This window comes from Camelina sativa, chromosome 3 (genome assembly GCF_030686135.1).
Source record: "Camelina sativa cultivar CO46 ecotype springtype chromosome 3, ASM3068613v1".
Classification (NCBI taxonomy): Eukaryota; Viridiplantae; Streptophyta; class Magnoliopsida; order Brassicales; family Brassicaceae; genus Camelina; species Camelina sativa.
The window spans coordinates 8266338-8293357 of record NC_141882.1 but is presented as its reverse complement, the minus strand read 5'-3'; the positions used below and the strand labels follow the sequence as shown (position 1 = coordinate 8293357).

The following is a 27020-nucleotide window of genomic DNA, read 5'->3' as shown; positions in this document are numbered from 1 at the left end:
AACTATATATAACTAATTCTATAGTTAAGGTAAAACTCTATTAGCCTGTTTCTTTTGCCACGAAAACTGAATAAGCTCACCACTGCAATTGGTTGGTAAATTTGCTAGACGCCGCCTTCTCCAATTTTTCAAAACCAATGTCCGACGAAACAGTACCCGCCGCCGGCGACTCATCCGTCTTGGTCAACGGCCTCGTAAGCCATGGTGACTCCAAGACTCGGCGCGTGTACGAAACAGCTCGATCTCTGCATTCCGGTGCTGTGAAAGATCTTCTATCACTCGGGGTGCGTTTTCTTATCACGTTCTTAGGGTTTATGTATCTCAGACACATCCTCCGACTCCGCTTCGTTTTTTTATTCCTACTCGATGTTTATTAATTCCGTGCGTCTTCTTTGCTCTGTGTAGGTATGCGAGAGATGTATATTCCGATTGATAGCCGTCGAGGCATTCGATTCGGATTTGTCGTCAGTCTCGACTTCAACTCTGCACAGCTGGCTAGAATCTGGTGATGATGAAACTGGTTCATCAGAATCTAATTGCTCCAGAATCTGCATTGTTTGTTTAGGTATATTGCAATTCGTTTTTTCCGATGCTGCTGAAAAAAAGCTGGTGAAATCGGATACTAGTAGTGATTACGTTGCTAGGGTAACGGACTTGGTGAAGCAGGATCTTCATGATTTCGATAGCTTTGGTCTTGAAGTCTCTGTGCCATCAACTATCATGGACAATGAACGTGCAGTCTTGTAAGCTTCACTTGCATTCATGTTTATGAGCATATTGAATCCTGTCTTATACACTGTACCTCTAAAAGTGTTTTCCTCTTGTTTTGGTTCTGCGCTAGTCTAGTGTTGATGATGTTTCTCTACCTTTATAGGTCATACCTTAAAGAAAAGTATAGCACTGAAGGTTGGCTGCAGCGTGACAAAATATCTGTTAAGGATGCTTTGAAAGTTCTAATCTTGGATCCACTTAAAGCTTCTTTGGTGAGTCGGTGATCTGCTTAAATTTGTTTTTGTTTTGGAAATTGTTTGAGTTGCTTAGGTTTCATCGATGCCTCTATTGCGTAGTATCTTATACAACTGGATGTTATAATTTGTGCATTTCGCTGGCCAGATAACAAACATGTCTTCTCTGTTTTGAGTGTTGCAGGGCGCTCAATCAGATTCAAGCTCTTTTCACATCCGTTTGACATACTCTGAAGCATCAGATGAGGCTCTGGGTGTTTCTAAAACAACGCATGAAAGTAAGAGGAGGAAAACAGGTATGTTGAGACTCTACAGTTACTTAGTACTCAGTTGAATCTTTTTCTTGGACTCCTAATTCGTACATCATTTATGACATGGTGCATAGATAATTGCTACAAATTTTTAGGGAGTTTGTTGATGAAAGAAAATATTACATTCATGTACGCGATTATTCCATAGTTGCATCTGAAGGCTCTTTGAGCTTTCTTTGAAAGTCCAAGGAGGTAATATACAATTAAGCCGACCTCTTTACCCGCGCTACTTCAGTGTCTGGCATAAATGTAATACTTCTTTCAAAGTGCATATACCTCCATGTTATGGTTTTTACATTTTCCTGATCTTCTGCCCATCTATATCAATCTCTTAAAGTTTTTCTGGAGATAATACATTAGGTCCCTCTGGATCAAATTTCAGACTTCTAAAATGCCATTCAATAATTCTATTTTATGTATATGCAGACGCAGAGAATGGATCAAACTGTACTTCCGAGAATTCGTTTGAAAAGGTATTTCTTTGCATGTTCACCCATAGATTTATATTAGAGTAACATTCTTTTGTCTGGTTGTCATTATTTGGCTAACAAAAACTCATGTTCTCTTCATTTTTCTTATATTACCAGGTGTATGAACCATGCATCTTTTCAGTTCACTGCAACAAGATGCCTATCTTTTTTAGTGGTAGATACTTTAAAGTAAGTCTCTGTTTTCATGTCCTTGAGGCAGTGTATTATATAACCTTTAAATGTGTGTAAAGTAGTTTGGTAACAAATGGATTCACGGATGACCTAGATGATCTTTAACTGCTTATTGAGGATTTATTTCAATTTATGGTTCGATCTTATCCTTGCAGTACTCCAGAAATGTTAGTCAATCACGATGGATTATTGATGATGAAAGAATGGGCGAAGCGTCTGTTGAGGTAGTAGTCTCTTAGTGGTCATCTCGACTTGTTTATATTATTTGTAAGATAACAGTGACTTCAATAGATATCTATATGTTTTTCAGGAGATACTTGGTGGAAACATTCTTCCAGCATGCCTTGGGGATTCCTACAAGTTCCATGCTGCTGGCAGAGAAGATATTGATGTGAGAAAATTACTCCTTTCGGATGTCATATTCATATTCAACAAGTTTATGCTGATAATATAAAAGATCTCTCTTCAGGTACGGATGTTAGGTTCAGGTAGACCTTTCTTAATCGAGGTTCAGAATTCCCGCCAGTGCCCATCTGAACAATCATTGAAGGAAGTTGAAGAAAAGATAAACAACTCAGAAAAAAAATTAGTAAGGCCTAATTAATTGAACACAGATGCTGTATCAACTGATTATGTGTGCCTTTTATGCAAGCTTACAAGCAGTATTTTGGCTACAGGTCGGAGTAAAAGACCTTAAATGTATCGGAAGTCAGTGTTGGGCAATGATGCGTGAAGGAGAAGCAGAGAAGCAGGTCACCATTGTTTACCTTAACTCAACTAAAACTTCAGTTAGAAATGTAATGAATACTTATCGAACTAACCACGCCAATGTTTGTTATGTACTGCAGAAGCAGTATGTTGCACTTGTATGGATAGCTCGGCCACTTGAAGAGAAAGACTTCAACTCAATCTCTTCCCTGAAAGAATTGGTGAGTCATTTCTGTAATGATTGTTAAGATTAGGTACAATCCATTGTCTATCCTCAAACCATGTTCTTGTGTTCCTAATACAAAGTGATTTTCTTCTTATATATTATTACTTCACTGCAGAAAATCTTGCAGAAGACACCAGTAAGAGTGCTTCATCGACGGAGTCCATTGGACCGTGAAAAGATTATACATTGGTTAGTGATAATCTGTCGTGAATTTCCGATTTTTACTTATCTTGGAAAGCTTCTTCTGTTTAGTAATAGTCAGTCATTTGTGGTTCCAATTCTCAGGATGAATGTCGAAAAGATAAAAGGACACTCCCACTACTTTCTATTGCATCTATGCACTCAGGTTGCCTTATCTTCTAACTCATTATAATTATCACAACTTTAAAAGATGGGCAAAGTTAACTTTTCAATAATGCAGGCTGGAACATACATCAAAGAATTTGTTCATGGAGATCTTGGTCGTACCACTCCCAGGTATCAAAAGATTTCCCTTTAATATTTTAGATTTAATTATAGGCACTACAATGGTCCTTTTGTGTTTAAGAAGAGCATCAGGAATAAACAATTAAACAGAGTTTATTTAATTTTGGTTGCAGCATGGGATCAATTTTAGGTTGCAGGGCTGAGATAATACAACTAGATGTGACTGATGTGAAAATGGGAGATTAATAAATGATGTGCTAAAGTTAAAGTCGCTCTTATTTTTTTTTATTTTGTGTTTCTATGGGAATTCAAAATTTTCATAAATTTTTGTTGTATTTTTAAAGAAATATAAAATTGTAACGTTGAATCAGTGATCGGTTAAAATGTAAAATACTCTTTCCTCCTAAATCTTTTCTTAATATTATAAATGATGATCGTATATTCGTATTAGCCTATAGAGAAGCTGTATACTTTAACAGTAGTAAGACAGTAGTAGCTCTCTCAAAAACATAACAAGAAAGTAGTAGAGTCATAAGTTAATCTCTTCCGTGTAAATTAGTCCATCCATGAAGCATCCACCATCTTCGCCATGAAAGAATATCGATCAGCCGCTTCGTCAATCTGTAGCAACGCAAAAAGCCAAAAACATTAGTCGCTGTTTACACTTCTTCAAGCATTTATACTTAACAAAAAACATCTTATTATTTACCATCTTTTGTGTTGGACGTCCTGCTCCATGCCCGGCTTTGACTTCTATTCGAGCAATTAGAGGGTTCGTCTGTGGACTATTCTCTAAACTTAAACTTAATTCATATTGCATTGTCTGCAAAAGCAAAATTGGGTTTCAGTTGGTAGATCGAAGAAGAAGAAGAGGAAGATTAAAAAAAAAGCAAACAAGAGGCTGAGAGACAAACCGCAAGCAACTTGTAAGTATGAAGTGGGACGACTCTATCGTCGTGATCAGCAGTTAACAACATGGTTGATGGGTACTGAACAAACCGATCTGTCTTCTGTTCCCATGGCCTCTTCACATTATGCAGAGGCGAATACCTTAATTTTATTATAGATTAAAACCATCAGATATCTTAAATCTACCAAAAGAGGGAAGCTTTAAGGTAACATGAAAAAAGACCCTTACTTTATCAGCCAATGAAACTCATCTTCCTTGTCAGAACAACCAAATTCAGAAACCCAAGCATGTCCTATGGTAAACTTGTGGAACCGTAGCATGTCCATAACCCCAACATGAGCCAAAGCACATCCAAAGAGATCAGGTCTCTGCATAAAAAGGTACAAAACTCTGAATTGTAACTACAGTATGTGCTATTCATGAGAGTTAAATATATTTTACCCTTCTTACCTGATTAATGCAAGCCCCTACTAGAATCCCACCATTGCTACTACCTTCAATACAAAGTTTCCTCGGTTGTGTATAACCAGCAGAAACCAAATACTCTGCCCCGGAAATAAAGTCATCGAAGCAATTCTGCTTACTAGCAAGAGCGCCTGATTTATGCCATTCCTCACCATACTCACCACCACCACGGATGTTTGCAAAACAGAACACAACACCAAGATGCCTACTAAGCACAATGCGGGTCGCGCTGAAAAACGGTGTCGTGCTATCGCTAAATCCTCCGTATCCATAGAGCAAACACGGGTGCGAGCCATCTAGCTTTATATTTTTTCTAGCCACGATAAACATCGGGATCTTTGTTCCGTCCTTACTCGGATAAAAGACCTATAAGGCATTAAAAATATGGGAGATATGCATTCAAAATTAAACTATGTATTACAGATTCAAAACTTGGTGATGAAGAAAGCATTTCTATTTACCTGAGAAACTTCAAATGCTGTTCTGTCGAATCCAGGTACAGAGATTTCACGAAATACAGTAACCTTTGGAGCTTTATGGGATAAGTCACATTTGTAAATCACGCCAGGTGTAAGGAAACTTGTAAACATAAATAAAAAGGTGGTGTCTTTACGTCGAGCAAAAACACCATATACGGAGCCAATATCTACAGGTAATCTATGAAGCAAGGAACCGGATTTCAAGTCTCTAATCTGTAGGATGTGTTTTACATCACTCATGTAACTAACAACCAGTTGGTCTCCATTAACTGCAGAAGCTGTTGAGAGAACATCCTTTTCGTGTTCTGCAATCACATCAGTCCAGTTGCTCGGTTCCTTCAGATCAACTCGAACTACTTTGTACTTTGGGGCATCTTTGTTGGTAAAGAAAGTAAACAATGTCTCGTCGTTTGCGATAGCAATGTATTGTGCGTCAAATGTGTCGATGAGCTTAACAAATGGAAGCAAAGCGTTGCTTCCTCTAAAACCTTCTAATCCTTTAGGAAGCGATGAGAGATCACAATGATAAACCTTGTTTACAGGGTCACAACCTTCTTCAATTGACATGATTAAATACTGCATTTGAAAAGAAGAAGAAAAAACATATTGGTTGGATCAAAACTCAAAAGGAAACCATAAGTGAAACCATCACCAAGAGGGATGAGAAATGGCTGGATGATTACCTTCCCATCATCAGTGACTTTAGATCCAAACATATGTTTGGGATTTTCTTGGTCTCTCCAACATAAAACATCTTGGGACTGATCAGTCCCAAGGAAATGGTAGTATAACTCATGGTAAAGGTTAGAATTAGTCTCTGTACCAGCATCTATCTTCTCTCCCTCTCTACAGACACAAAAACCACAATCCACAGTTATAAGAAAAATATCTAAACTTTTCAAAGCTTTATACACCCAAAAGTTCCACAGTTAAAACAAAAGACTCACAGTGGAGCTGGGTAGCGACTGTAGAAAAAACCTTTCCCATCACGTGTCCATGTAATTCCACTAAACTTAACCTGATTCCAGAACAAGATTCATTCATGTCAATGATTGAATTTGTAACTAGTGAGTGAATAATTCAGCATGAAGGAAGGAAGCCTTACCCAAGATAAAGTATCAGGCTCCACTTTCTTATCTTCAATTTTCATCACTTTGATTGTAACCCAATCACTACCACTAGAGCTAAGACCATAAGCCAAATACTTGGCATCCTCACTGATACAGTAAGTGTTTAAAGAAACGGTTCCATCATCACTAAGAGTATTGGGATCAAGCAAGACCTCTGCTTCAGAATCCAAATCATCCTGGTAAAAAAAAAAAACCGAGTTTAAATCTTAACGAAATTGGAGATGGCGATGGGAAGAACAAGTTACAAAAGAAGATGATTTGATAACTCTCTGCTTCAAATTAATTACCTGAACATAGAGCACGCTCTGAGCTTGAAGACCAGAGTTATGGAAGTAGAAGTAACTATTCCCTCGCTTAAAGGGCGTACCGTAACGAGGGTAGTCAATAAACTTCGTGACTTTCTCATGGAGCTTTCCCTTGGATTCGCAAGTTTTGAGCACTGAATCAGACAGTTTCACTTGCTTCTCCACAAACTCTTTCACTTCTTCAGCATCAGGATCTTCCAACCTAACTCAGACAGAATCAAACATTACTTTGGTTAACCAAACCAGTTTACGGTTGGACCAAACCGGGTCACGGTTTTTCAGACAAACAAATTAATGAGCAATCAAACAAAAATTGGTCCAGAAAATTAGCCTACTGGTCCATTAAGATCAATAATGGGCCACAATATCGATAGAGCTGGTCCAAGAAAAAGCTCGTTACACGATTGGTTCATGATCTGAAAAATCGTTTGCTACTTTATAAACAAGAAGGCCAAAACCATTCAAAATTCTCTCATAAAACAAAAAGAACCAAAATAGTAGTTTAAAGTAGCTGGAAACAGTAAACACAAAAGATTATACCAGCGGTAAGGATCGGAGACTTTAACGCCGTGGTAATCATCAACGACGGTCTCATCACGCCTGGCCGTCGGGTATTGCAACCGCTCTTCAAACGTCGAGAGAGATCCCATACCTTAGATTTCCGACTAAGAAAAAAACGTAAAGACTTGATGAAATGGAAGTAGTTGGTGTTTAAGTTTCGTGTAGTCAAAGAAAAAAAAATAAGAAGAAGCAGCGTCTCTGGTGTATTTTATAAAAGAGAAGGGAAACGTGAAGAAATGGAAAGAGCGGGCGTGACAGATGGGTGCATCGAGTCTCTCTCTCTCTCTCTCTAGTTATGTCGAGATTGTTTCACGAATCTGTCGACACTTTAGTGTAATGCATGTTGCCATTTTTATTATAATTTTGTTATTTCTACACTAACCTACTTTTTTTGTTTGGACCATTTTTGTTTTTCAAACCAACATAGCATATTTCTTTTTTTTCTCGTTATTTTCTGTACTTATATTCTTCATTTTTTTCGAACCAAAAGAAGAAAAATTATTTTTTCATTTTTATCAAGATTAAAATTTATGATTTATTGATGAAAAAATTTCAAATACAAAAAAAACTATATTTTTTCTTTATAATTTGATATACATTTTGTTTAATAAATTTTAAATATATTCTATACATCTTTTGTACTCGTACACATTATTAAGTCTACGGATGCATGTACACATTATTAAGTGTTTGTACACATTATTAATTGTACGGAAGTTTGTACATCTTATTAAATGTACAGATATATGCTCACCTTATTAAATATACAGAAGTCTCTACACATTATTAAGTATATAGATGTAATGTGTACACTTAGTATTGTGTAGAGACATCTATACATTTGATAAGGTATGCAGATAATTGTACATTTAATAAGGTGTACAGACATCCATACATTTAATAATGTGTACAAATACAAAATTTGTAAAAAATATTTAACATTATCAAATAAAATCATTAAACAAAATACATATCAAATTATAAATAACAAAATATAGATTTTTATATATCCGATTTTTTTTTTGAAAAATCATATTACTAAAATATTTGAATAAATAGATATGATGGGGTGTGATGACAAAAGAAAAAAAATAATAAAAAAATATATTTTCCCTATTTTTTTTTCTCTCTCACAATTTTATCTCATAAACATTTTATCTCATAAATAGAACTCTGATTATTTCTCCAATTATAAATAGTACATGTACTACTTTTCTCTAATTATTAATTGGAAATGTAGTACAATGCCAATAATCTCTAAAAAAAAATAGGTGTTTTTCCCACTTTAATTTCTGGGTGACGCTAAAACCAACTAAAACATCTGTCAACACAGTTGACTAGTCAACGGTTGTAGTAACCAGCTAATTAATCCACGATCGTGAGAGAGTGACTCAGCCAAACCCCCCGACCGCTACTATATAGGTTGATTGGAATAAATAATTCAGTACTATGTTAAGCCGCCCCAGTTCCACATTATTTATGTAACTGTTGCATCACAGTTCCTCGTATCGTAGAAAATATACCCACTGTTATTCCATTCCTATCGTATTCTTTGGAAATGTTATAGACTATAATTTTTGAAGTGTCTTTTAGTCCTTAAACATGATGATCTCAAACGATTTAGTCTCCAAATAATGTAAACAAGTGTGCGTTAGTGATGGATTAGTCATTGAAGCTAGCTAGTTTTTATAATTTGTTTTCTATTTCAAGGTTTTTTCTCAAGTGTGTCACCTAAATAATCAGAAAAGACAAATTTAGTGGCTACTGTGACAGATTCGCATATCCTTTGAAGTTTGCTTTATGTTTTTACTTTCGTGCTTCTTATATACATAAATCGAATTAAAGTGTGTAGTGCATATAGATGTTGTTATACTTGGCATCCATTACACATTATAAGATCGGAACAAAACTCTTTTCATTTGTTATTTATGTAAAAAATTGGCGCAACTAATTCTCTGATACACGAATCTTTGGATCTAACCATTATTACTGTTCTAACTTCTAAGTAAGACAAAACAAATTTATTTTTGTTATAAACTAACACTATTTATTAGCATGTCGAAATCAAATGAATAGATTTTCTGATGCATGAAAAAAACGATGATTCCAAAAAAAAAAAAAAAAAACTACTGTATATCACAGACATCAGTAGAGAAGTTTAATTTGTCGGGCTTGAAGCCCATTCCTATAACTGATTGGAACCCATTTTCCGGATGTAAGCTTGATTGCTCCAGCCTCCAGCAAACGAAGTTTAATTTGATCATAGTCTACAAATTAGTCATGCATGTTAGATTATACAGTCGATAACCTTAAGTAAAACCATACTTTCATTATTTGTCTAAAATCATCAAACTCAAAACTAGGATGAAAACCAATGCATGAGCCTGAATTGTGGCCTTCATAGCTAAATGTTTTTTTGATGAGTTTTTTTGGTCTTGTTTTTTCTTAAGAATGTTGTAAAGAAATATTTGAGCTTCTAAACGCGTACAAATCCAGACATATTTTTGTACTAGTGAGAAAATGTTGAACTGAAATTACAATTACTAGTATCAAAATTACTGTAGAAAACCGGTTTTTCATCACAAGTAAAACGTCTAGAGTGGTGAAGTGTAGTAATTATGTGGAGCAAACTTTTACAAGACTTTGAAAACCATAAACTCGGTTACCATAATCTTTTATGTGAATCCTACTATAATTCATAATTATTAAGACCGCAAACTGGTTACGTAATACTCATTTACAACATTTATAGAAGATGAGAGTCATGTGAGACATAGATTAATGATTTGGGATTCATGTGGCTTGGTAAGTGAGTAGTACTCTCTATGATATTATCACCACATTCTTCATCCTCTGATTATACATGTACGAATTTCTACAGGCTCTGGATATTCATTGCACACCTTCGTACCAAATGAAATTTTATGATCAATAGAGCCTCTTTCATGTTGGAGCTCCATCGAACTATCAAACTCTTCGTGCCTTGATAGAATGATAGGGGAACACACATTTGAGGATATAGATGTACTTATTTTTTTATTAATTGAAAAGCTCGTTATACTTAGAAACCATTGTTTACTGCACAGCTGATTATTTAGAACATTGAAATACAAGTGTGCAAATTTATGTTCTAATTAATAGTACTCACGCTAAACCTGAAACCAAACTTATTAGATATCTGTAAACTTGGTCTCACTGACAATAGAGACTTATTGGTCAATCAGACGAAGTTCAATGTTAATTCCATTACTTTGATAGTTATTCCTTCTTTTTTTTTTTGTTTAACTTGGTACGGATTTATACGTAATTTGTTCCATAAATCAAGGAATATACGTAAGGAACAAAATTGTATCCATTTACTCACCAGCATTGTAATTAGCTATCATGAAATGTGATACATGCATAACTATAAGTATAAATGTATGACTTGCGTGTTTTTCCTAGAGATAACTATGATCAATGAACAAATTATAGTGGAAACTCAAACAAATACTCCTGATCAAAATAATTAAAGCAAGCTATTCATGAACTTTGGATATATATAGGTCAGAAATGATACCAAATGAAGGAGTACACGTAATCTCTACTACTGTTTCTTCGACTTCAAATAGAACAAGGGAACATCATAATAACATCGTAGACTTCAAAACAAGATGCTCTCCTTTCCCACATTACCATTTCTCAAAGTAAAACAAAATCTTGATTACCTTTTTGAAATTCTGGGTCCTTCTCTTTTTTTTGTTTCTTTAGTGTTTTTAACCTTTTTCTAGAAGACGGGAACATTAAATCCGCGCACTAGTCAAGCTTCTCAGGATATAGTCCAAAGGTTACACACTAGAAATGAGGAAAAAGGACGACGGTTATATATGAGGCTTTTTTGAAAAAAAAAATAATACCATAAAAAAAAAATGAAATGCAATCTCAACACACAAAGAAACAGTTATGAACACATATTAAAAACGAATTTTTTTTATGAACTCAAACAGAAAAGGAGCAAGAAAATCAAAGATACGTGAAACGAGAGAAGGGTTACCCCAGACCATCGAATCTCGTACGCCAGCGCCAAAATACAAAACAAGATCGTCAGATTCAAGATATTAATAAAGTTATGTATAGATCAAGAGGGTTTTACGAAGAAACCCTAACAGATCTCTATTGGCAGTATACCCACCTCCTTCTTCCACACACAAACGCATACATACACACATGCAGATATGTACAGAAGGAGGTGGACAGAATGCCAAAGAAGTCTGCAAGAAACTCTTTGTCAAACCCTCATGAAAAGGATCGGAACAAAAAAAAGTTTAAAGATCCAGTCTGTTTCCAGTGTTCTTTAAGGAAACCCTCTCGTAAAATTGTATGTACTACACGGAGAGAGACAAAAAGAAGTATGTATGTGATGGAATAGTGATGGGAGAGAAGGAAGGTGGTGATATTTATTGGTATTGAGATTGAGAGGCAGATGAGTTCTCTTTATGATGGGGTTATATATATAGCTTGGCTTAAAACCCTAGATGGCTGTGATGGAATAAGAAAAGAGATCAAAAGGATTCAGATTTGAATAGAGCTCAGATCTAACAACATCGATCAACAGATAATAATGGTGGGAGAGAGAGATATAGATTTTAAAAAAAGAACAAAAAAGAAAAGAGAAACTGTGAATAGTTTTTTTCCTTGGGGTTTTTATTGTTTTGTTTCTTCACTAAAAATAGGTAGCAACCTTTCAACGGGGTTTTTACCTTTGCGCCTACCGTTTCCGTTTGCCTTTTCTTTTCTATTATTTTTTTTAACCCTTTTCCCATAGCTAAAGAAACGTTGACGTTGGAAATATGTACAGAGTGTCACCCAAAAGATAAATTAATATTAAATAACAAACAACAGATATATAAAGTATTTACGGAACTATATAAATATTTTGTAATTTGAATAATATAACGTCCTGCATGTTTTCTAAAATCAATAATAGTTATTTCTTTTTCTTTTCGATGATAACAATCGCAGCAATTTATTATTCGTACTCGTTTATACCAACTCATTGTCAAGACTCAAGAGCATATAAAACGAAAAATAAAACAAAATGTTGAAGTCTTAACTATATCGAACTTTCGAGCTAGCAGTAGCAGTCATTGTTTTTGTCGGTCGAGACTGAAAAATCGATTTTCATAATGTGTAATATACCGTTCATCATATATATTAGCTATAAAAAAACTTACGAACTAATGAAAATATATGTTCTAGCTAGTATAGAAACTAAACATGAAGAGATTGAATGTATTATTGTGTGACCTGTAATAAGATATTATAATAGATTGAACCCAAATATGCGTGAGTAGCACCATGCATGTTGTCACGTTGATCACTACAACCGTTACTACTATACTAACACATAAATTATTAAAAATGATTAATAGTAACGTAAATAAATCCGAAATTACCTTACGGTAGCGACGTACGTACACGTTGCAGTGTATCTCAAGCGCATAATAAATAATAAATCTATATATTAACACATTATTACTATAGTATAATATTGCGAACCATGTTGATATGAATCTAACAATTTTCTCACTTCAGATTCATGCGACGGTGCGAGACAACTTCCATATAATGGGTCCATTTACAATCCACTAGAGGGAGTGGATTACAGAATCCAAGGTTCAGGGTAAAAAAACTAAAAATGAATAACAACAGTAAGACGTCTAAAGGTTAAACCTATTTGACTTCAAAGTTCAAACTATTAAGTATCTCTAGCTAGGCTCATTAAAAAGGGTTCTACCTTTAGGGTTGACAAGGGTCAATCTCTTATCTATTTTTTTTACATAGCCAGTCTCTAACATTGATTACAATACAAATGGAATAGAAATAATTGTTGGAACATTACAGATTAGCAATAGGAATTGAAACATGCATCTTTCCCTACCGTCGATTGATATATGACGTCGCACTCATTACACCCACGACCTTGATAATCTCCTTTATGCGCCTAGACAAAAATTGCTTCGACAAATCCCTACTTTTTGTTTATAAAATAGTATTGCCACACAACATTTTCTCTTACTAGTTTTAGAGTTTTTTTTTTTTTTTTAGTGAAAAAGGAACAAACTTCCATAAAAGACCTAGTGTATCGTCATATATCCGTATGATCAATAATAATAGATGCACCAATTGAAAATATTAATTGCACCAACTAATAATAATACTCCTTCGCTATTTATTGCTTGAATCTACCCGACCCCCTATTTTTGGCCATCAACACCTCCTCTGCTCGCTCAAATTTTTTTTTTTTCACAATTGAAAAAAGTAGTTGATTCAGAACATTGATAATCTTTCCTATAAAGGTTTAAAGCTCACTAGTATAAAATTCAAATCAGAATTCCTATTTTCTTGATTAAATTGAGAAAATGAATGAATCAGAATTAGCGAGAATGATTGTTTCACAGTTTGTTGGATTCCATCGACTACAATAACTTACCATTTGAAAAAGGAAAAAAAAAACACTCAATAGAAACCACTGTGTAAGATTTTCAGTGATTTACATAGACTTAAGTATTATGCCTGCCAGTTTATTTTTATTTTTCACAGTTATGCATTTGGTTTTATAATGAAGAAGAAATCAGAAAAGTCGAAAACATAACCTTTGATGGAAATGGGTTTGATATTTATATTTGCATTCAATGAAAATGAAAGTAAAAACTGAAATATCGGGTTTGTCGGATTGTGAATATGTCAGTGCTATGATTGAATCATTTAATAAAAGTCTCAAGTTTTTCTGCTTTCCAGAGCATTACAGGCTAATGGATTCAACTTCTGCTATTGTAAGGTTTTAGTTATATTAAAAAATCAAAATTAACACATGGAAAATCATGTGTTCCTTTACCATCGATCTTTATGAAAGATAGTTAGAAACTTTAGAATCAGTCAAATACAAACGGTCACATGAATCTTCTTAAGCAATGTTAAATTATGAATATTCAATTTTTTGTTCTTTTTTTACTTCAAATTTCTCTCAATTTTAACGGATGGCACAATGATCAGAACTCGATCGTTGGACAAATTAAACGGATGCCACAATCTAAATGATCAGTATATGTATATATATTACTCTCATTTTTTATATTACATTTTAGGTATAGATAGCTCCAATGTAACCATAAAAAGTCTCTCGTTGACGACTTATTTATTACCTTTCTTACGTTATTTACAGGCTTATTACCCATGTTTTGTTGAATACAATGTGTTTCTATGTAAGAATCTGATATTCTAGACGATTTGATTCAAATTCATTTAGCTTTTGTACAACGATTTCGAGCAAAATTTCCGTTAAGAGCGCTGAGAGCGTCAACATAATTATTGTGGACGCCAAGTTTATATATGTTCATGTCTCTATTTTAGAAGAAGCACTTTGAACGTAAAGGTCTGTTATCCCATATTGACATAAATCGGACAATGAATTTGAGAATCTAACTAGTTCCATTTAGATTGGTATGTGTAAAGATAGTCTTAAATTTTTGTTTTTTTGTTTTTGGAATAATAGTCTTATTTTTTTGCATGGTTAACGAACGTCACTATAACGAATAGCTAGCTAGTTTTCAAAATACTTATATATCCATTTAGCTCAATATTATTTGTGATAGAATGTTAGCTAGGTAATTTAAGTACTAGTATTAAATTTTAACAAAAACTAGTAGTATAAAGTAATAGTAAATATAGTAAATAACAAAGAGGTATACTGAAACATCCAAGTTTGAAAACAGTCTCGGTTTGAACATATTAAAATACTCCAAAGTCCAACCCTAAAACATCCTGAAGGTTCGAATCCTTCGATTCGATAAATATTGGGGTAAGTTAAAAGTTTGGCAAAAGTGGATTAAATACTTATAAGAAGAACAATTACAAGTCGTCCGCGCTAATCATAATTATGTTTTGGCGAACTTATTCCCTTCTTTTCACTTTTTCCTTATGCATGCGTAGACACTCTCATGCATATCATCATGATTATCGTCATTTACTATAATTTTTATGTGTATTAATTTAATTCAAATTCACGATTACTATTTACATATTTATTAAATAATCCAATTTTTACTTAAGAAAATATAGAAAACTTGTAATTTTCTTAGTTACAAAAAAAAAATTGTAAATTAAAATTGGTATCTTACTTAAAAAATAGTGTTGTATATTTGCCTATGTGTGGTTAAGATGGGTGTTATTGTTGTCTTGTTGATCATATTTTACAAGAACGAAGACCTGAATTTATTTTTCTTCCTTTTTAATTTTGAAGATCTATGTGAGATTCCATGATTACAAATCTTTTAGGGCAGCATATCATCACGTGATGCAGAAGTTAATGAAATAATTTGATTTGCTCTTAATGCAGTTGCCGAGAGTATTAAAAGAAAATACATACTATTTTACAAGAACGAAGACCTGAATTTATTTTTCTTCCTTTATTGACATTTTAAACTCAAATTCGTATTAAAAGAAAATACAATTTCTATAGAAAATGAAGATTGCAGAAATAAAAACGTAGAGGATAAAAGGATGGAAAAGACTGTGTTGGGTTGGGTCGAACGTCAAGTGATAAGATGTCACAAAAGATTGGCTTTTTGTTATATGATTTCAAAACATGAATCATGAAGTCCCATGACTATATATAATATTCACGTCACCTACTTTTTTTAATTGGGTATCCTTTACCCTTTTTACTCCTGTATTATGTTATTAACTTTATAACATTAAACTTTATAACGTTATGTCTACTAGCTAGGGTAGACACACTTTTTCAAGCTTCGACCTAAAGTTCTACTAATTGAAATTTGGTTTAGCATGATTTTTTTGGGGTCAACGAATATATATGGTGTAGCATAAGTGAAACCTTTATAACAAAAATCCCAACAGATGCCAAATATAAATTCAAATGGGTTAATTAATGGTGTATAAGTGCGGTCAATACAAAATGATGATCAATTAGCTCGATTTTCTTATTGCAACTATACTAACGCATGAATCTAATATTGTAATATCGGCTGAAAAGAAACTAAGATATATTAATATGATTATGATCTCAAATATTAGTATTATTTTGAGCACAAAATAAATTTGTAACTATGTTATTCACCCTCTTTTTTTTTTTTGCAATGACTATCAACATATGTAAATATCTTCGTTCAAATTTAAGTTAAAAACTCAAGTTGTACATGATGTAGCATTTGTTAATTTGACTTAAATATTCATTTTATGTATCTTTCAATTACTATGAAACTTAATTTTCAAAGGATAAAAAAAAATTAATGAAAATTACTGTTGCTCAACACTGTGGGGGGGGGGGTGAAATCTTGTGGAATTCCTTATCGTTATACATTATACGTACAAGGCTTATATAGCCAAAATAGTTACACAAACAGAGAAGAGGATCCAGGAGAGGTTCCACACAATCTGGAACAATATTAACAACTTAACAACTACCTAGATACGTTGTAACAAAATATATTTATGTCTTTCAGGGGGGGAGAACAAAAATTACTAACGTAACTGTTTAGTTCCCCAATTTTTAACAATATTTGGGTTTCAAGGCCCAATTTCGCACTCAGGGATACTAGACCTTTCTAGGCCCAGTTAATAAATACGCGCTGATTGTAAAACAGCGTCGTGTAGAAGGGACTCCTTCGTCTTCTAAGTTCTAGGGTTGTACGAGGAGGGTACAGAACTAAACTTAACCGTAGCAAAGAACTACTACACTTCTGTGGTGAAAATGGAGAATCAGGAGCCTGAAATCAAGAAATTTCCTGAAGAAGAGGCTCCTGATCGAGAACCAGACCAGAAGAAGCTCAAAGTTTCAACAATCGGCCATGAAACGGATTCGCCGGTTCCCGCCGCCGGCGGAAGCAACGTCGCCGAGCACAGAAAGCCCAAATACAGGCGGCGGAAAGTTGCAATCGTGTTTGCGTTTTGCGGAGTAGGGTATCAGGGAATGCAAAAGAACCCCGGAGCCAAAACCATTGAAGGCGAGCTCGAAGAGGCTTTGTTCCATGCCGGAGCCGTACCTGAGGCTGATCGAAACAAGCCAAGAAGTTACGAGTGGGCAAGATCCGCTCGAACCGATAAGGGCGTGAGTGCAGTGGGCCAGGTGGTTTCTGGTCGTTTCTATGTTGATCCGCCTGGATTTGTGGAGCGGCTCAATTCGAACCTACCTGATCAGATTCGTGTGTTTGGGTACAAGCGTGTGGCTCCGTCGTTTAGCTCCAAAAAATTCTGTGATCGGAGGAGGTACGTGTATCTAATCCCAGTTTTTGCTTTGGATCCATGCGTACATAGCGAAGCTGAGATGGTTAGAACGGATTTAGGATACGAATATGTCAAATGTGTGGAGTGCTCTGAGAAAGGTTATAAGATCCCAGTTGGTGTTATGGGCAAAGACACTGATTGTGATTCAAAATCATTGGAGGTTCAGTCAGACATTTCGTCGAGCAACTGTGATGCATTAGGAACTGATGTCAAGTGTGAAGCTTTGAGCTCTAGTGTACTTAATGGAGAAGATAAATTAAACTCCGAAGTTCTTCTAGATGGGGCTGATGTATCTGCTCGTGTTATGACAGAGGAAATCCCTGATTCAAGCTCTAAAGCAGATGATATGGAAGAATCGGATACTTTGGCTAAGGGAGAGATGAACAATGGGGAAGGAAGAGTGATGACAGAGAGCAATTTCTGTTATGGAGAGAAGGAAAAGGAGAGGTTTAATAGAATACTAAGCTATTATGTTGGTTCACATAACTTCCACAACTTCACCACCAGAACAAAAGCAGCAGACCCAGCTGCGAATCGCTACATTCTCTCTTTCAACGCAAACACTGTGATTAACCTCGATGGAAAAGATTTTGTCACGTGTGAAGTTGTTGGACAGAGCTTCATGCTTCATCAAATCCGGAAAATGATTGGACTTGCTGTTGCAGTCATGAGGAACTATGCACCTGAATCACTGATCGAAACTGCCTTCAAGAAGTAAGCTTTTTTTTCTTTTTCTTATTATATTTCCCTGAATATATAATTGTTTCAGGCTTATTGATGATGGAATTGGTAACTCTTTAACCAGGGATGTGAGAATAAATGTACCGATGGCGCCAGAAGTTGGATTATACCTTGATGAATGCTTCTTCACGTCTTACAACAAAAGGTTTAAAGGCAGTCATGAAGAGGTGTCGATGGAAGAGTACAAGGAAGTAGCTGAAGAGTTCAAATGGAAACATGTTTACTCACATATTGGCTCAGCTGAAGAAAAAGATGGAGCTGTGGCTATTTGGTTACATTCGCTGAACCAGAGAAACTATCCTGATCTACGAAGCAATGAATACAAGCCGGATGAAGTCATTGTCTATAAGAAGATTGGTGAAGCCTCTCAACAGAAGATCCATGAAGAGAAAATGATAGTGAAAGAGAACAGTAATGGCATTGTCGATAAGGTAAATGATGGAACCTCTGAAGGAAAGATTATGGAAGAGAGGATTACACTAGAAGAGAACACGACCGGGTGAAGCCGCTTTTGTCTGCGCATCCACCGCAGGTCGGAACCGGACCAGTGACAGACGAGTGACCTGATATGCCTCATTTGAAAAGAGAGATTTATGACATTGTTTTCGTGTCCCCCTTTGAGTTATGTCTATGTTGGAAATTCAAGTCATGTGTTAACCGTTATGACATTTTGATCTTATTATGATGATCTCATCGAATAAAAATGCTATGCCAATTTTAATTTTGTCATTTGTGTAATAAAGCCATTTTTATTTTTTTGAGTATATCCCTTCATAAAAATATTATGACCTTCCAAATAAGCAATACGATCATCACTAACACAAAAAAGAAGAAAAAAAATAAGTAAGCTTTGTTGATACTCTAATAGATCGAATTAGGCTTTGTCCAAAAAAAAAAAAAAATCGAATTAGGCTCTAACTTTCAAAAGATAAAAAATGAAAACTATCAAGCGTTTTGCAGAATATATATAAATGATTATAGAACTTAAGCTCTTTTAAATTCAAATACATAAAAATAAAACTAGACCTCAATGGCATCACTTAAAATCGTAAGTTGGCACAGGAGGTGCATCAAAGCTCTCCAAAATGTGAGTTTTGCTCCCTGAATCATCCTCTGTTTCCTTCTTCTTAAACCAAGAACCAAACCACGATCCCGAACCTGCCTCCGAACCAGAAGAAGAAGAAGAAGTCGTATCCGGTACAGGCTGACCAAAAAGCTGACCCATAGTAGTCGCACCATACGGTGCAGAAGCTGCAGCATCCTGCATGAACTGCTCGTTCGGCGTAACAATAGAAGATTTGTTCATCATGATACTAACTCCTTCCATGAGGGCCAGTAACACACCTCCGACTACAGCCGAACGAGCGGACGCGCGGAGGCCTTGACGCAAAGAGAGAAATCCTCCGGTGACGGCGCCGGAAATAATCGAGTTCCATGGATCTTCCTTCTGTCTAGCGTACACCATGGCGCAATCGAAGGTTGAGTAAAGACCACCCCATACGGCGAAGCTTCCCCCTTTTTTCGGCCCATTCATTCGAAGAGATTGAAGGCCGCCGGAGAGACGAGCGCCGGCGGGAGAGTTTTTGATTCCTCTCATGAAGTAAAACGCTGATCCACCAACAGCACCCATGCCGAACGCACCTCCGATGTCATCTAGGATCCGATCAGGACATGGTTCTCTCGTACTTTCTGGAGTTCCCATCGATTTCGATTTTGTTCTACAAGTAAAAAAAACTTCTAGGGTTTAAGAAAAGAAACCTAAGAGTTTACGAACCCTTTAAAGAATGGGAAAAAAAAAAGTATTACAAAAATGGAAAAATATAACTGACCGTGATTGCTTATCGTGTTCATCACGTTTTTTACGATAGTCAAAGCCCATTAAGGCCCATTTGTAAATACGCGCATCACATTATTAAGATTAAAAAAATGCCACGTCATTTGAGAACCTTATCTTATTTTTGACACAAAAAAGCGGACAAATACTCGCCACGTCACGACACAAGTATCTAAAATCAACCAATCACAACGCGTCTGTACAGATAACTCGTGTGTCTGTGGAGTTTGCTTTGAGAGCCATCCATTGTCCTATCTCACTTCTCTCTCTCACCACATAAAACTCACAATTCTCTCAATCGAACTCAAAGAATAACATACAGAAAGAAAAAAAACCCTTATCTCATCACACAAAAGAATCTCTTTTCTTCATTATGGCCTCAGTAACCTCAGCCACCGTCGCGATCCCATCTTTCACCGGCCTTAAAGCCTCAACCATCAAACCCTCCGCCTCCGTCAGAATCAACACCGCTGTTGCTGCGTCACGGAAGCTCACAGTGAAGTCATCTCTAAAGGACTTCGGAGTGGCGGCCGTAGCCGCTGCAGCTTCAATTGCTTTGGCTGGAAACGCCATGGCGATAGAGGTTCTCTTGGGAGGAGGAGATGGGTCATTAGCTTTTATTCCCAACGACTTCTCTATCTCCAAAGGAGAGAAGATCGTGTTCAAGAACAATGCTGGGTTCCCGCACAACGTTGTGTTCGATGAGGACGAGATCCCAAGTGGCGTCGACGTGGCCAAGATCTCGATGAGCGAGGAAGCTCTCCTTAACGCTCCCGGAGAGACCTACGAGGTTTCTTTGACCGAGCCTGGAACTTACAGTTTCTACTGTGCGCCACACCAGGGTGCTGGTATGGTCGGTAAAGTCACCGTTAACTAAAATTTGTGTGTGAGTAAGCGAGGGAGTCTCGGACTCAACTAGAGGCTTTTCTTTCACATTCTTACATTATTACATTATGTGGTTTTTGTAATTTTAAAGAGTGTTGAATCGAATGGATCGTGGTTGTTGTAATGTGACTGGTTCCATAAAATTGCTTTTTGTTGGTTAATAATTAAATCATATGTAGTTTATGTTTTGTCCTGAAGGTTCTTACTTCTTAAGAATATGATAGAATTGACAAAATGGTAGAATAAGCGCTCTTTATAGTGTTTAGTTAATTATATATTGTCTAATTTGGAGCAAAAAAAATCAAGTAAACGACTGCAAAATGGTAATTGGTAAAGTAGAGGGAAGGTTATTTGTGTTATTAGATTGGTCAAGATACTTTGGTACGATGGTTGCGAAATTATTGATAATAGTATGTATTTGTCTCTTTGAACAAGATCTTAGTTCACATAACAGTGTAGAAATATATTTGTACCCTGTATATGTTCACTAAACCATAACATATATGAATCTAACTGTAGCAAGTATGAAGATATATTGAGATGTGTAAGTTAATGCTACAGCAGGTATCCAGTTATATAACAACTATATATAATAAACCTTCGAGGCTTAAAATTAAGATTAAATCTTCTACAAGAGCTAGCCGAAAAACATGTAACAAAATATATTGTTGGAATATCACAAGAATGAAGCATGGGAACATACTTGGGTCTCCATGAGAAGATTCATAGGTCAAATGCATAAGTTTTGCATACGTAAGGGATAAACTTCATAAGAGGGTGAACTTATGGACTTCAAAATCCCTATTCAAGGGAGGCAAAGAAGTCTTGATAAAATCAGTGGCACAAGCAATTCCGACATATGTAATGTCGTGTTTTCTCTTACCAAAAGCTATATGTTCAAAACTAACTAGTGCGATTGCTGATTTTTGGTGGAGCAATAGGGCAGATAGTAGAGGACTACACTGGATCTCATGGGAGAAGATGTGTACTAAACTTTTTGAAGGTGGGCTAGGCTTCCGAACACTAGAAAAATTTAATCTTGCTCTTTTGGCAAAACAGCTATGGAGATTGCTGAGATATCCAGATTCCCTCCTGAGTCGAGTTCTGAAAGGGAGATATTTTCGATACTATAGTCCATTAGAGATACAAGTATCCAATCGACCTTCATATGGTTGGAGGAGCATGTTGGCGGCAAAACATGTTCTCTCGTACGGAATCCGTAAGAACATAACTTCGGGGTTCAACACGTGCATCTGGACTGAACCGTGGATCCCAGATACTTCTACGCGGCCGCCACAAGGATTAAATATTGAGAGAAATCCCTTGATATGTGTTAACATCTTGATCGATTTTAATACAAAAAGGTGGAAACTGGAACGTCTTCGGGAACTTTTCCCCCCGAAAGAAATTGCCCTTATTTTGGGAAACAAACCGAGCTTAATTGCCTCAAGGGACGGTTATTCTTGGACCTTAACAAAGTCAGGGAGTTATACCGTTAAGTCTGGGTACGAATCCGCGAGAGCTATCTCTCGCCCTATTTGCGACCTCCTTTTTCAGGAGCCAAGTGTTACAACACTCAAGGAGCAAGCATGGAAGTTAAAAACATCACGAAATCTTAAGCATTTTGTGGCAATGTGTGACTGGGTGCTTGGCTACATGTCAACGCCTGCATTGTCGCCATATTGGTAGAGTTAAAGATTATCCTAGATGTAGAGCGGAGGAGAAAACTATAAATCATATGTTATTTGAATGCCCCCATGCACGTCAAGTATGGGCCTTATCGACAATCCCTTCCCATCCTATGGTGTTCCCTTCATCTTCTCTATATAGCAACCTCGATTTTCTATATGGGCGTGGTAGAGACTTTGGTGCAAGTGATCAAAACTTGAGGACGTTCCCTTGGATGATGTGGTAATTTGGAGCAAAAAAAATCAAGTAATCGACTTCAAAATGGTAATTGGTAATGTAGAGGGAAGGTTATTTGTGTTATTAGATTGGTCAAGATACTTTGGTATGATGGTTGCGAAATTATTGATAATAGTATGTATTTGTCTGTTTGAACAAGATCTTAGTTCACATAACAGTGTAGAAATACATTTGTACCCTATATATGTTCACTAAACCATAACATATATGAATCTAACTGTAGCAAGTATGAAGATATATTGAGATGTGTAAGTTAATGCTACAACAGGTATCCAGTTATATAACAACTATGTATAATAAACCTTCGGGGCTTAAAATTAAGATTAAATCTTCTACAAGAGCTAGCCGAAAAACATGTAACAAAATGTAAGAATGTGTATATGTCAATCATCTCAACTCTTCTCTTTCGTAATAAGGGGTTTTAGCTATTTCACTGATCATTGAAGAAAAAAAAAAGCTATTTCACTGATCACTAATTTATGGTCTGACAGATTCAGTTACTTAACAATGCGTTTCATCTTGAGTCGAATCTAATGACTAGTGAAGTTCGAAAGTTAACCATCAGAAAAATTTAGTGGCCCATTTTAGCCCATTTAAGTGATTGAGCCAGTAAGACCACTAGTACATGCAATAGATATTCCACGAAGAGATATACGTTTCTACATGTATTCGGCTGAATCAGACTATCAGTTGTGCTTTGTGGCTTTTTTTTTTTTTTTAATTGTGCGAACAAAAGTATATCAAGATATATTTGTGTCTATTAGAGTGGGAAAATACAAAAAGGAGCAGTTCAGAAGACATCAGAGATCCAAAGGTTAAATAAAAAGGAAGAAGGGGGGAAAGAGCATCTTTTGAGATGATATGGTCTGATAACACAAGCCAAACAAAAAAGCGACAAAAGATGGTAAAGGGCAGATCAACGGAGTCATATGAGTCGACTTTTGTAAACAATTCGAAAAACCTTCTTTATGTATGTAAAAGAGAAGCTTCCACGTGATTTCACTTTCTCTGGTCGGTACTTCCCTCTCATAGTGTCCATTCATCTTTGTTGTTTAGTCAGAAAAAAAAAATACTAGATCGGTTTTACTTTTCTACTTTCCAATTTTATTTTCTAGTTTCCAATTTTGCTGAGTTTGCTTCTGTGAGTTTTTATCATAAAGACATATATTTTTGGTGTTTAGGAGGATATACAAGATAAACCATGTATTAGGAATTTAGGATACAAATAACAAAGCCAAGGTAATAAGCCCATTAAGTATAAGAGCTTGCAAATGAAATGATAGTTGGTAGAGGTCGATGTTGCAGCTGCGGTTAGAGAGGATCTAAGGTTATTTGGCTATTTCTAAAGGAGGAGTTGGCAGGAACCATGATGCCTAATGGATTGCCAAATTGCAAGTGATAAGTTTGAATCTGGACAAGGTTTAGTAGGAATGGTTCAATTCTATTATATATAAAGAAAATAAATATAAGACGAATGTATGAGAATACATGAAAAGCACAAAGACACATTGCATAATCTAAGTTTACTCTTCTAATTACTTTGGACAAAGTTAAATCTAATTTTGTTATCAAGTTATTGTAATTATATAAGAGAAGCAGAGGCTGTACTCTTCTTCCACCACACGTGATTCCCTCGAAGACGGCCATACTTCAAATTTGGCGTTACGCACCCCCTCACACCAGGGACCTCACTTTTCTCTATCCATTTCTTTATTAATATATTTACTACTATTTTCCGAAATATTCCATTAGTTATACTATTAACTTTCTTTTTGGTACTCTAATAATACTAATTGAGACTCATCAATTCCTTGGAGACTTTTCAAATAAATTGTCTTTTAATGCAAAAACTGTTTCCATGCGTTACAATTCCTTGGATTTATTTTAGTCAAAGAGCAGCAAATCATGTTCTCTCTTCTCATAAATATTTGGAATGCGAAATTAGCGTCAACCACATTTTATTCCACACACAAAATAAAATAAAAATAAAGACCTTCTCTTCCAAAATTTACTTTTCACAATTATTATCCAACTGGCTAGGTAAAAAATAAATATTCCAAATAAAATGGAATCTCAAAAAACAAAAACAATTATATTCTTCTTGTTTTGGAATTTTAATTTTAAGTTTGTATGTTAAATTTGCACAACCTTTACGGAAGAAGGAAACAAAAATCATAATTTTTAAATTATTCCTAATATAATTTCCATTTTTTTTTTCTTTTTTCTTTTTGGTTTAAAGATTCTCTCAGTATATCGATTGATAAATAAATAAAAGACTCCAATTTTGTTTGTCATAAAACCGGCAAGAAGTAAAAAGAGAGACGTAAAACTCTCTCTCTCTCTCTTCTTCTTCTTCTTCTTCTTCTTCTTCCTCACTCTTAACGAAAATGGAGACGCTAACACTCTTCATCACCGGCGCTCTCGTCGCCGTCGGTATCTACTGGTTCCTCTGCGTCCTGGGTCCAGCAGAGCGTAAAGGCAAGCGAGCAGTAGATCTCTCCGGCGGCTCAATCTCCGCCGAGAAAGTCCAAGACAACTACAAACAGTACTGGTCTTTCTTCCGCCGTCCCAAAGAAATCGAAACCGCCGAGAAAGTTCCAGACTTCGTCGACACGTTTTACAACCTCGTCACCGACATCTACGAGTGGGGATGGGGACAGTCCTTCCACTTCTCCCCTTCCATCCCTGGAAAATCTCACAGAGACGCCACGCGCCTCCACGAAGAGATGGCCGTAGATCTGATCCAAGTCAAACCCGGTCAAAAGATCCTGGACGTCGGATGCGGCGTCGGCGGTCCGATGCGAGCGATTGCATCTCACTCGCGGGCCAACGTGGTTGGGATCACGATTAACGAGTACCAGGTGAACAGGGCTCGTCTCCACAACAAGAAAGCTGGGCTCGACGCGCTTTGCGAGGTCGTGTGCGGCAACTTCCTCCAGATGCCGTTCGATGACAACACTTTCGACGGCGCGTACTCCATCGAAGCCACGTGTCACGCACCGAAGCTCGAGGAAGTGTACGCCGAGATCTACAGGGTGTTGAAGCCCGGATCTATGTACGTGTCGTACGAGTGGGTCACGACGGAGAAGTTTAAGGCGGGGGATGATGAGCACGTGGAGGTGATCCAAGGGATTGAGAGAGGTGACGCGTTGCCTGGGCTTAGGGCTTACGTGGATATAGCTGAGACGGCTGAAAAGGTTGGGTTTGAGATAGTGAAGGAGAAGGATCTGGCGGCTCCACCGGCTCAGCCGTGGTGGACTAGGCTTAAGATGGGTAGGCTTGCTTACTGGAGGAACCACATTGTGGTTCAGATATTGTCAGCTGTTGGAGTTGCGCCTAAAGGAACTGTTGATGTTCATGAGATGTTGTTTAAGACTGCTGATTTTTTGACCAGAGGAGGTGAAACCGGAATATTCTCTCCGATGCATATGATTCTCTGCAGAAAACCGGAATCTTCATCGCCGCCGCCGCCACCGGAGGAGAGTTCTTGAAAATTATTACAAAAAAAAAAAAGGTAGAAAAAGATCTTTCGCCGTATGGGGAGAATTGTCTCATTTTGTTTTTTTTTTACTTTCTTAATTTTTATTTTTAAGTTAATTCAACTTGGTTAATGTACTCTTTTTTTTTGTGTTTAATTAAAAATTTGGTTTGTGTTTTGAGAATTTTTAGTTTTTTTTAATGCTTATAAGAACAATCGTAGGTTTACTATTGATTTCTCCGCCGGAAGCTTAAGTAGAGCCGGCAAGACATAGGGTGATTAGTTGTAGTATTTTTGAAGAGTGTTTAAGATTATTTAAGTGTTAGGTTAGTAAAATGAAAATGTACTTAGGTGTCGACAGCCTGGGTGAGTACTACTGACTGATGTGAGTGACTGTCTGAATATTGTGTTTAGAAAAATAATACTCTTATCGTTTTAAAATATATGATGTTTTAATTAAAACAAATATATTAAAAAATAATTATTTTTATAAAATTTAACCAATTATAAATAAGATTGTATAATATAAAATATAAAATTAATTAAAAAGTTGTATAGAAAATTGTAAACATTTTATATTATAAAATAAAAATATTTCTTTAAATATTATATATTATGAAACGGAGGAAGTAAATTCTAGTTTTTAATTAAAATTAATTTGAAGAAAATTAGTGTCTCGACAAGAATTTTAAAGAAGCTTTTTAGGTTTTTGTCGCAGGGAGGT

General features: G+C 36.0%; 6 protein-coding genes and 1 long non-coding RNA gene across 9 annotated transcripts; 4 read left to right on the top strand and 3 right to left on the bottom strand.

Moving 5' to 3' along the window:
- The first annotated feature begins 44 nt into the window (after positions 1–44).
- LOC104776156 (uncharacterized) lies at positions 45–3706 on the top strand. Of its 3 annotated transcripts, XM_087508700.1 has the most exons (16): positions 73–284; positions 406–565; positions 667–743; positions 875–983; positions 1150–1261; positions 1703–1749; positions 1864–1935; positions 2094–2162; positions 2249–2329; positions 2408–2527; positions 2616–2690; positions 2787–2867; positions 2988–3061; positions 3158–3218; positions 3294–3349; positions 3472–3706. In XM_087508700.1, exons 3-16 carry the CDS (start codon positions 721–723, stop codon positions 3542–3544), a joined length of 1053 nt encoding a protein of 350 aa, XP_087364826.1. In that variant the 5' UTR covers positions 73–284; positions 406–565; positions 667–720; the 3' UTR covers positions 3545–3706. The 3 variants fall into 3 exon arrangements, with proteins under 3 accessions (XP_010498471.1, XP_087364826.1, XP_087364827.1); XM_010500169.3 differs by having other exon boundaries at positions 45–284; positions 406–743; XM_087508701.1 differs by having other exon boundaries at positions 82–284; positions 406–743; positions 1150–1525.
- On the bottom strand, positions 3695–7493 carry LOC104776155 (uncharacterized). The gene is made up of 11 exons (XM_010500168.3): positions 7128–7493; positions 6570–6789; positions 6258–6458; positions 6100–6170; positions 5836–5998; positions 5135–5728; positions 4659–5039; positions 4437–4576; positions 4213–4348; positions 4008–4121; positions 3695–3919 (listed from the first exon to the last, which is right to left on the bottom strand). The coding sequence occupies exons 1-11, from the start codon at positions 7235–7237 to the stop codon at positions 3854–3856; spliced, it is 2196 nt and encodes a 731-aa protein (XP_010498470.2). The 5' UTR covers positions 7238–7493; the 3' UTR covers positions 3695–3853.
- Positions 7494–10656: 3163 nt separating this feature from the next.
- LOC147946696 (uncharacterized) lies at positions 10657–11846 on the bottom strand. Its single transcript, XR_015590790.1, has 2 exons — positions 11182–11846; positions 10657–10982 (listed from the first exon to the last, which is right to left on the bottom strand). It is a non-coding gene; the product is annotated as an uncharacterized LOC147946696 (long non-coding RNA).
- A 4926-nt stretch (positions 11847–16772) lies between these two features.
- On the top strand, positions 16773–18896 carry LOC104776154 (uncharacterized). Its single transcript, XM_010500167.3, has 2 exons — positions 16773–18146; positions 18238–18896. The coding sequence occupies exons 1-2, from the start codon at positions 16900–16902 to the stop codon at positions 18674–18676; spliced, it is 1686 nt and encodes a 561-aa protein (XP_010498469.2). The 5' UTR covers positions 16773–16899; the 3' UTR covers positions 18677–18896.
- A 112-nt stretch (positions 18897–19008) lies between these two features.
- LOC104776152 (mitochondrial import inner membrane translocase subunit TIM17-1-like) lies at positions 19009–19921 on the bottom strand. Its single transcript, XM_010500166.2, has one exon. It carries the CDS (start codon positions 19873–19875, stop codon positions 19210–19212), a length of 666 nt encoding a protein of 221 aa, XP_010498468.1. The 5' UTR covers positions 19876–19921; the 3' UTR covers positions 19009–19209.
- Positions 19922–20313: 392 nt separating this feature from the next.
- On the top strand, positions 20314–21016 carry LOC104776151 (plastocyanin major isoform, chloroplastic). Its single transcript, XM_010500165.3, has one exon. It carries the CDS (start codon positions 20381–20383, stop codon positions 20882–20884), a length of 504 nt encoding a protein of 167 aa, XP_010498467.1. The 5' UTR covers positions 20314–20380; the 3' UTR covers positions 20885–21016.
- Positions 21017–24777: 3761 nt separating this feature from the next.
- On the top strand, positions 24778–26480 carry LOC104776150 (24-methylenesterol C-methyltransferase 2). Its single transcript, XM_087508699.1, has one exon. The coding sequence runs from the start codon at positions 25206–25208 to the stop codon at positions 26307–26309; it is 1104 nt and encodes a 367-aa protein (XP_087364825.1). The 5' UTR covers positions 24778–25205; the 3' UTR covers positions 26310–26480.
- Positions 26481–27020: the final 540 nt, after the last annotated feature.

Bases quoted from the DNA above. Each gene is read 5' to 3' on its own strand.
- LOC104776151 (XM_010500165.3), top strand. From the start codon at position 20,381: ATGGCCTCAGTAACCTCAGCCACCGTCGCGATCCCATCTTTCACCGGC.
- LOC104776154 (XM_010500167.3), top strand. From the start codon at position 16,900: ATGGAGAATCAGGAGCCTGAAATCAAGAAATTTCCTGAAGAAGAGGCT. The intron at 18,147-18,237 runs GTAAGCTTTTTT...CTCTTTAACCAG, and splicing joins ATCGAAACTGCCTTCAAGAA to GGATGTGAGAATAAATGTAC.
- LOC104776156 (XM_010500169.3), top strand. From the start codon at position 138: ATGTCCGACGAAACAGTACCCGCCGCCGGCGACTCATCCGTCTTGGTC. The intron at 1,750-1,863 runs GTATTTCTTTGC...TTATATTACCAG, and splicing joins CCGAGAATTCGTTTGAAAAG to GTGTATGAACCATGCATCTT. The intron at 3,219-3,293 runs GTTGCCTTATCT...TCAATAATGCAG, and splicing joins TATTGCATCTATGCACTCAG to GCTGGAACATACATCAAAGA.
- LOC104776152 (XM_010500166.2), bottom strand. From the start codon at position 19,875: ATGGGAACTCCAGAAAGTACGAGAGAACCATGTCCTGATCGGATCCTA.
- LOC104776155 (XM_010500168.3), bottom strand. From the start codon at position 7,237: ATGGGATCTCTCTCGACGTTTGAAGAGCGGTTGCAATACCCGACGGCC. The intron at 6,171-6,257 runs GTAAGGCTTCCT...TTCTGGAATCAG, and splicing joins AGCCTGATACTTTATCTTGG to GTTAAGTTTAGTGGAATTAC. The intron at 3,920-4,007 runs GTAAATAATAAG...GCGTTGCTACAG, and splicing joins GACGTCCAACACAAAAGATG to ATTGACGAAGCGGCTGATCG.
- LOC104776150 (XM_087508699.1), top strand. From the start codon at position 25,206: ATGGAGACGCTAACACTCTTCATCACCGGCGCTCTCGTCGCCGTCGGT.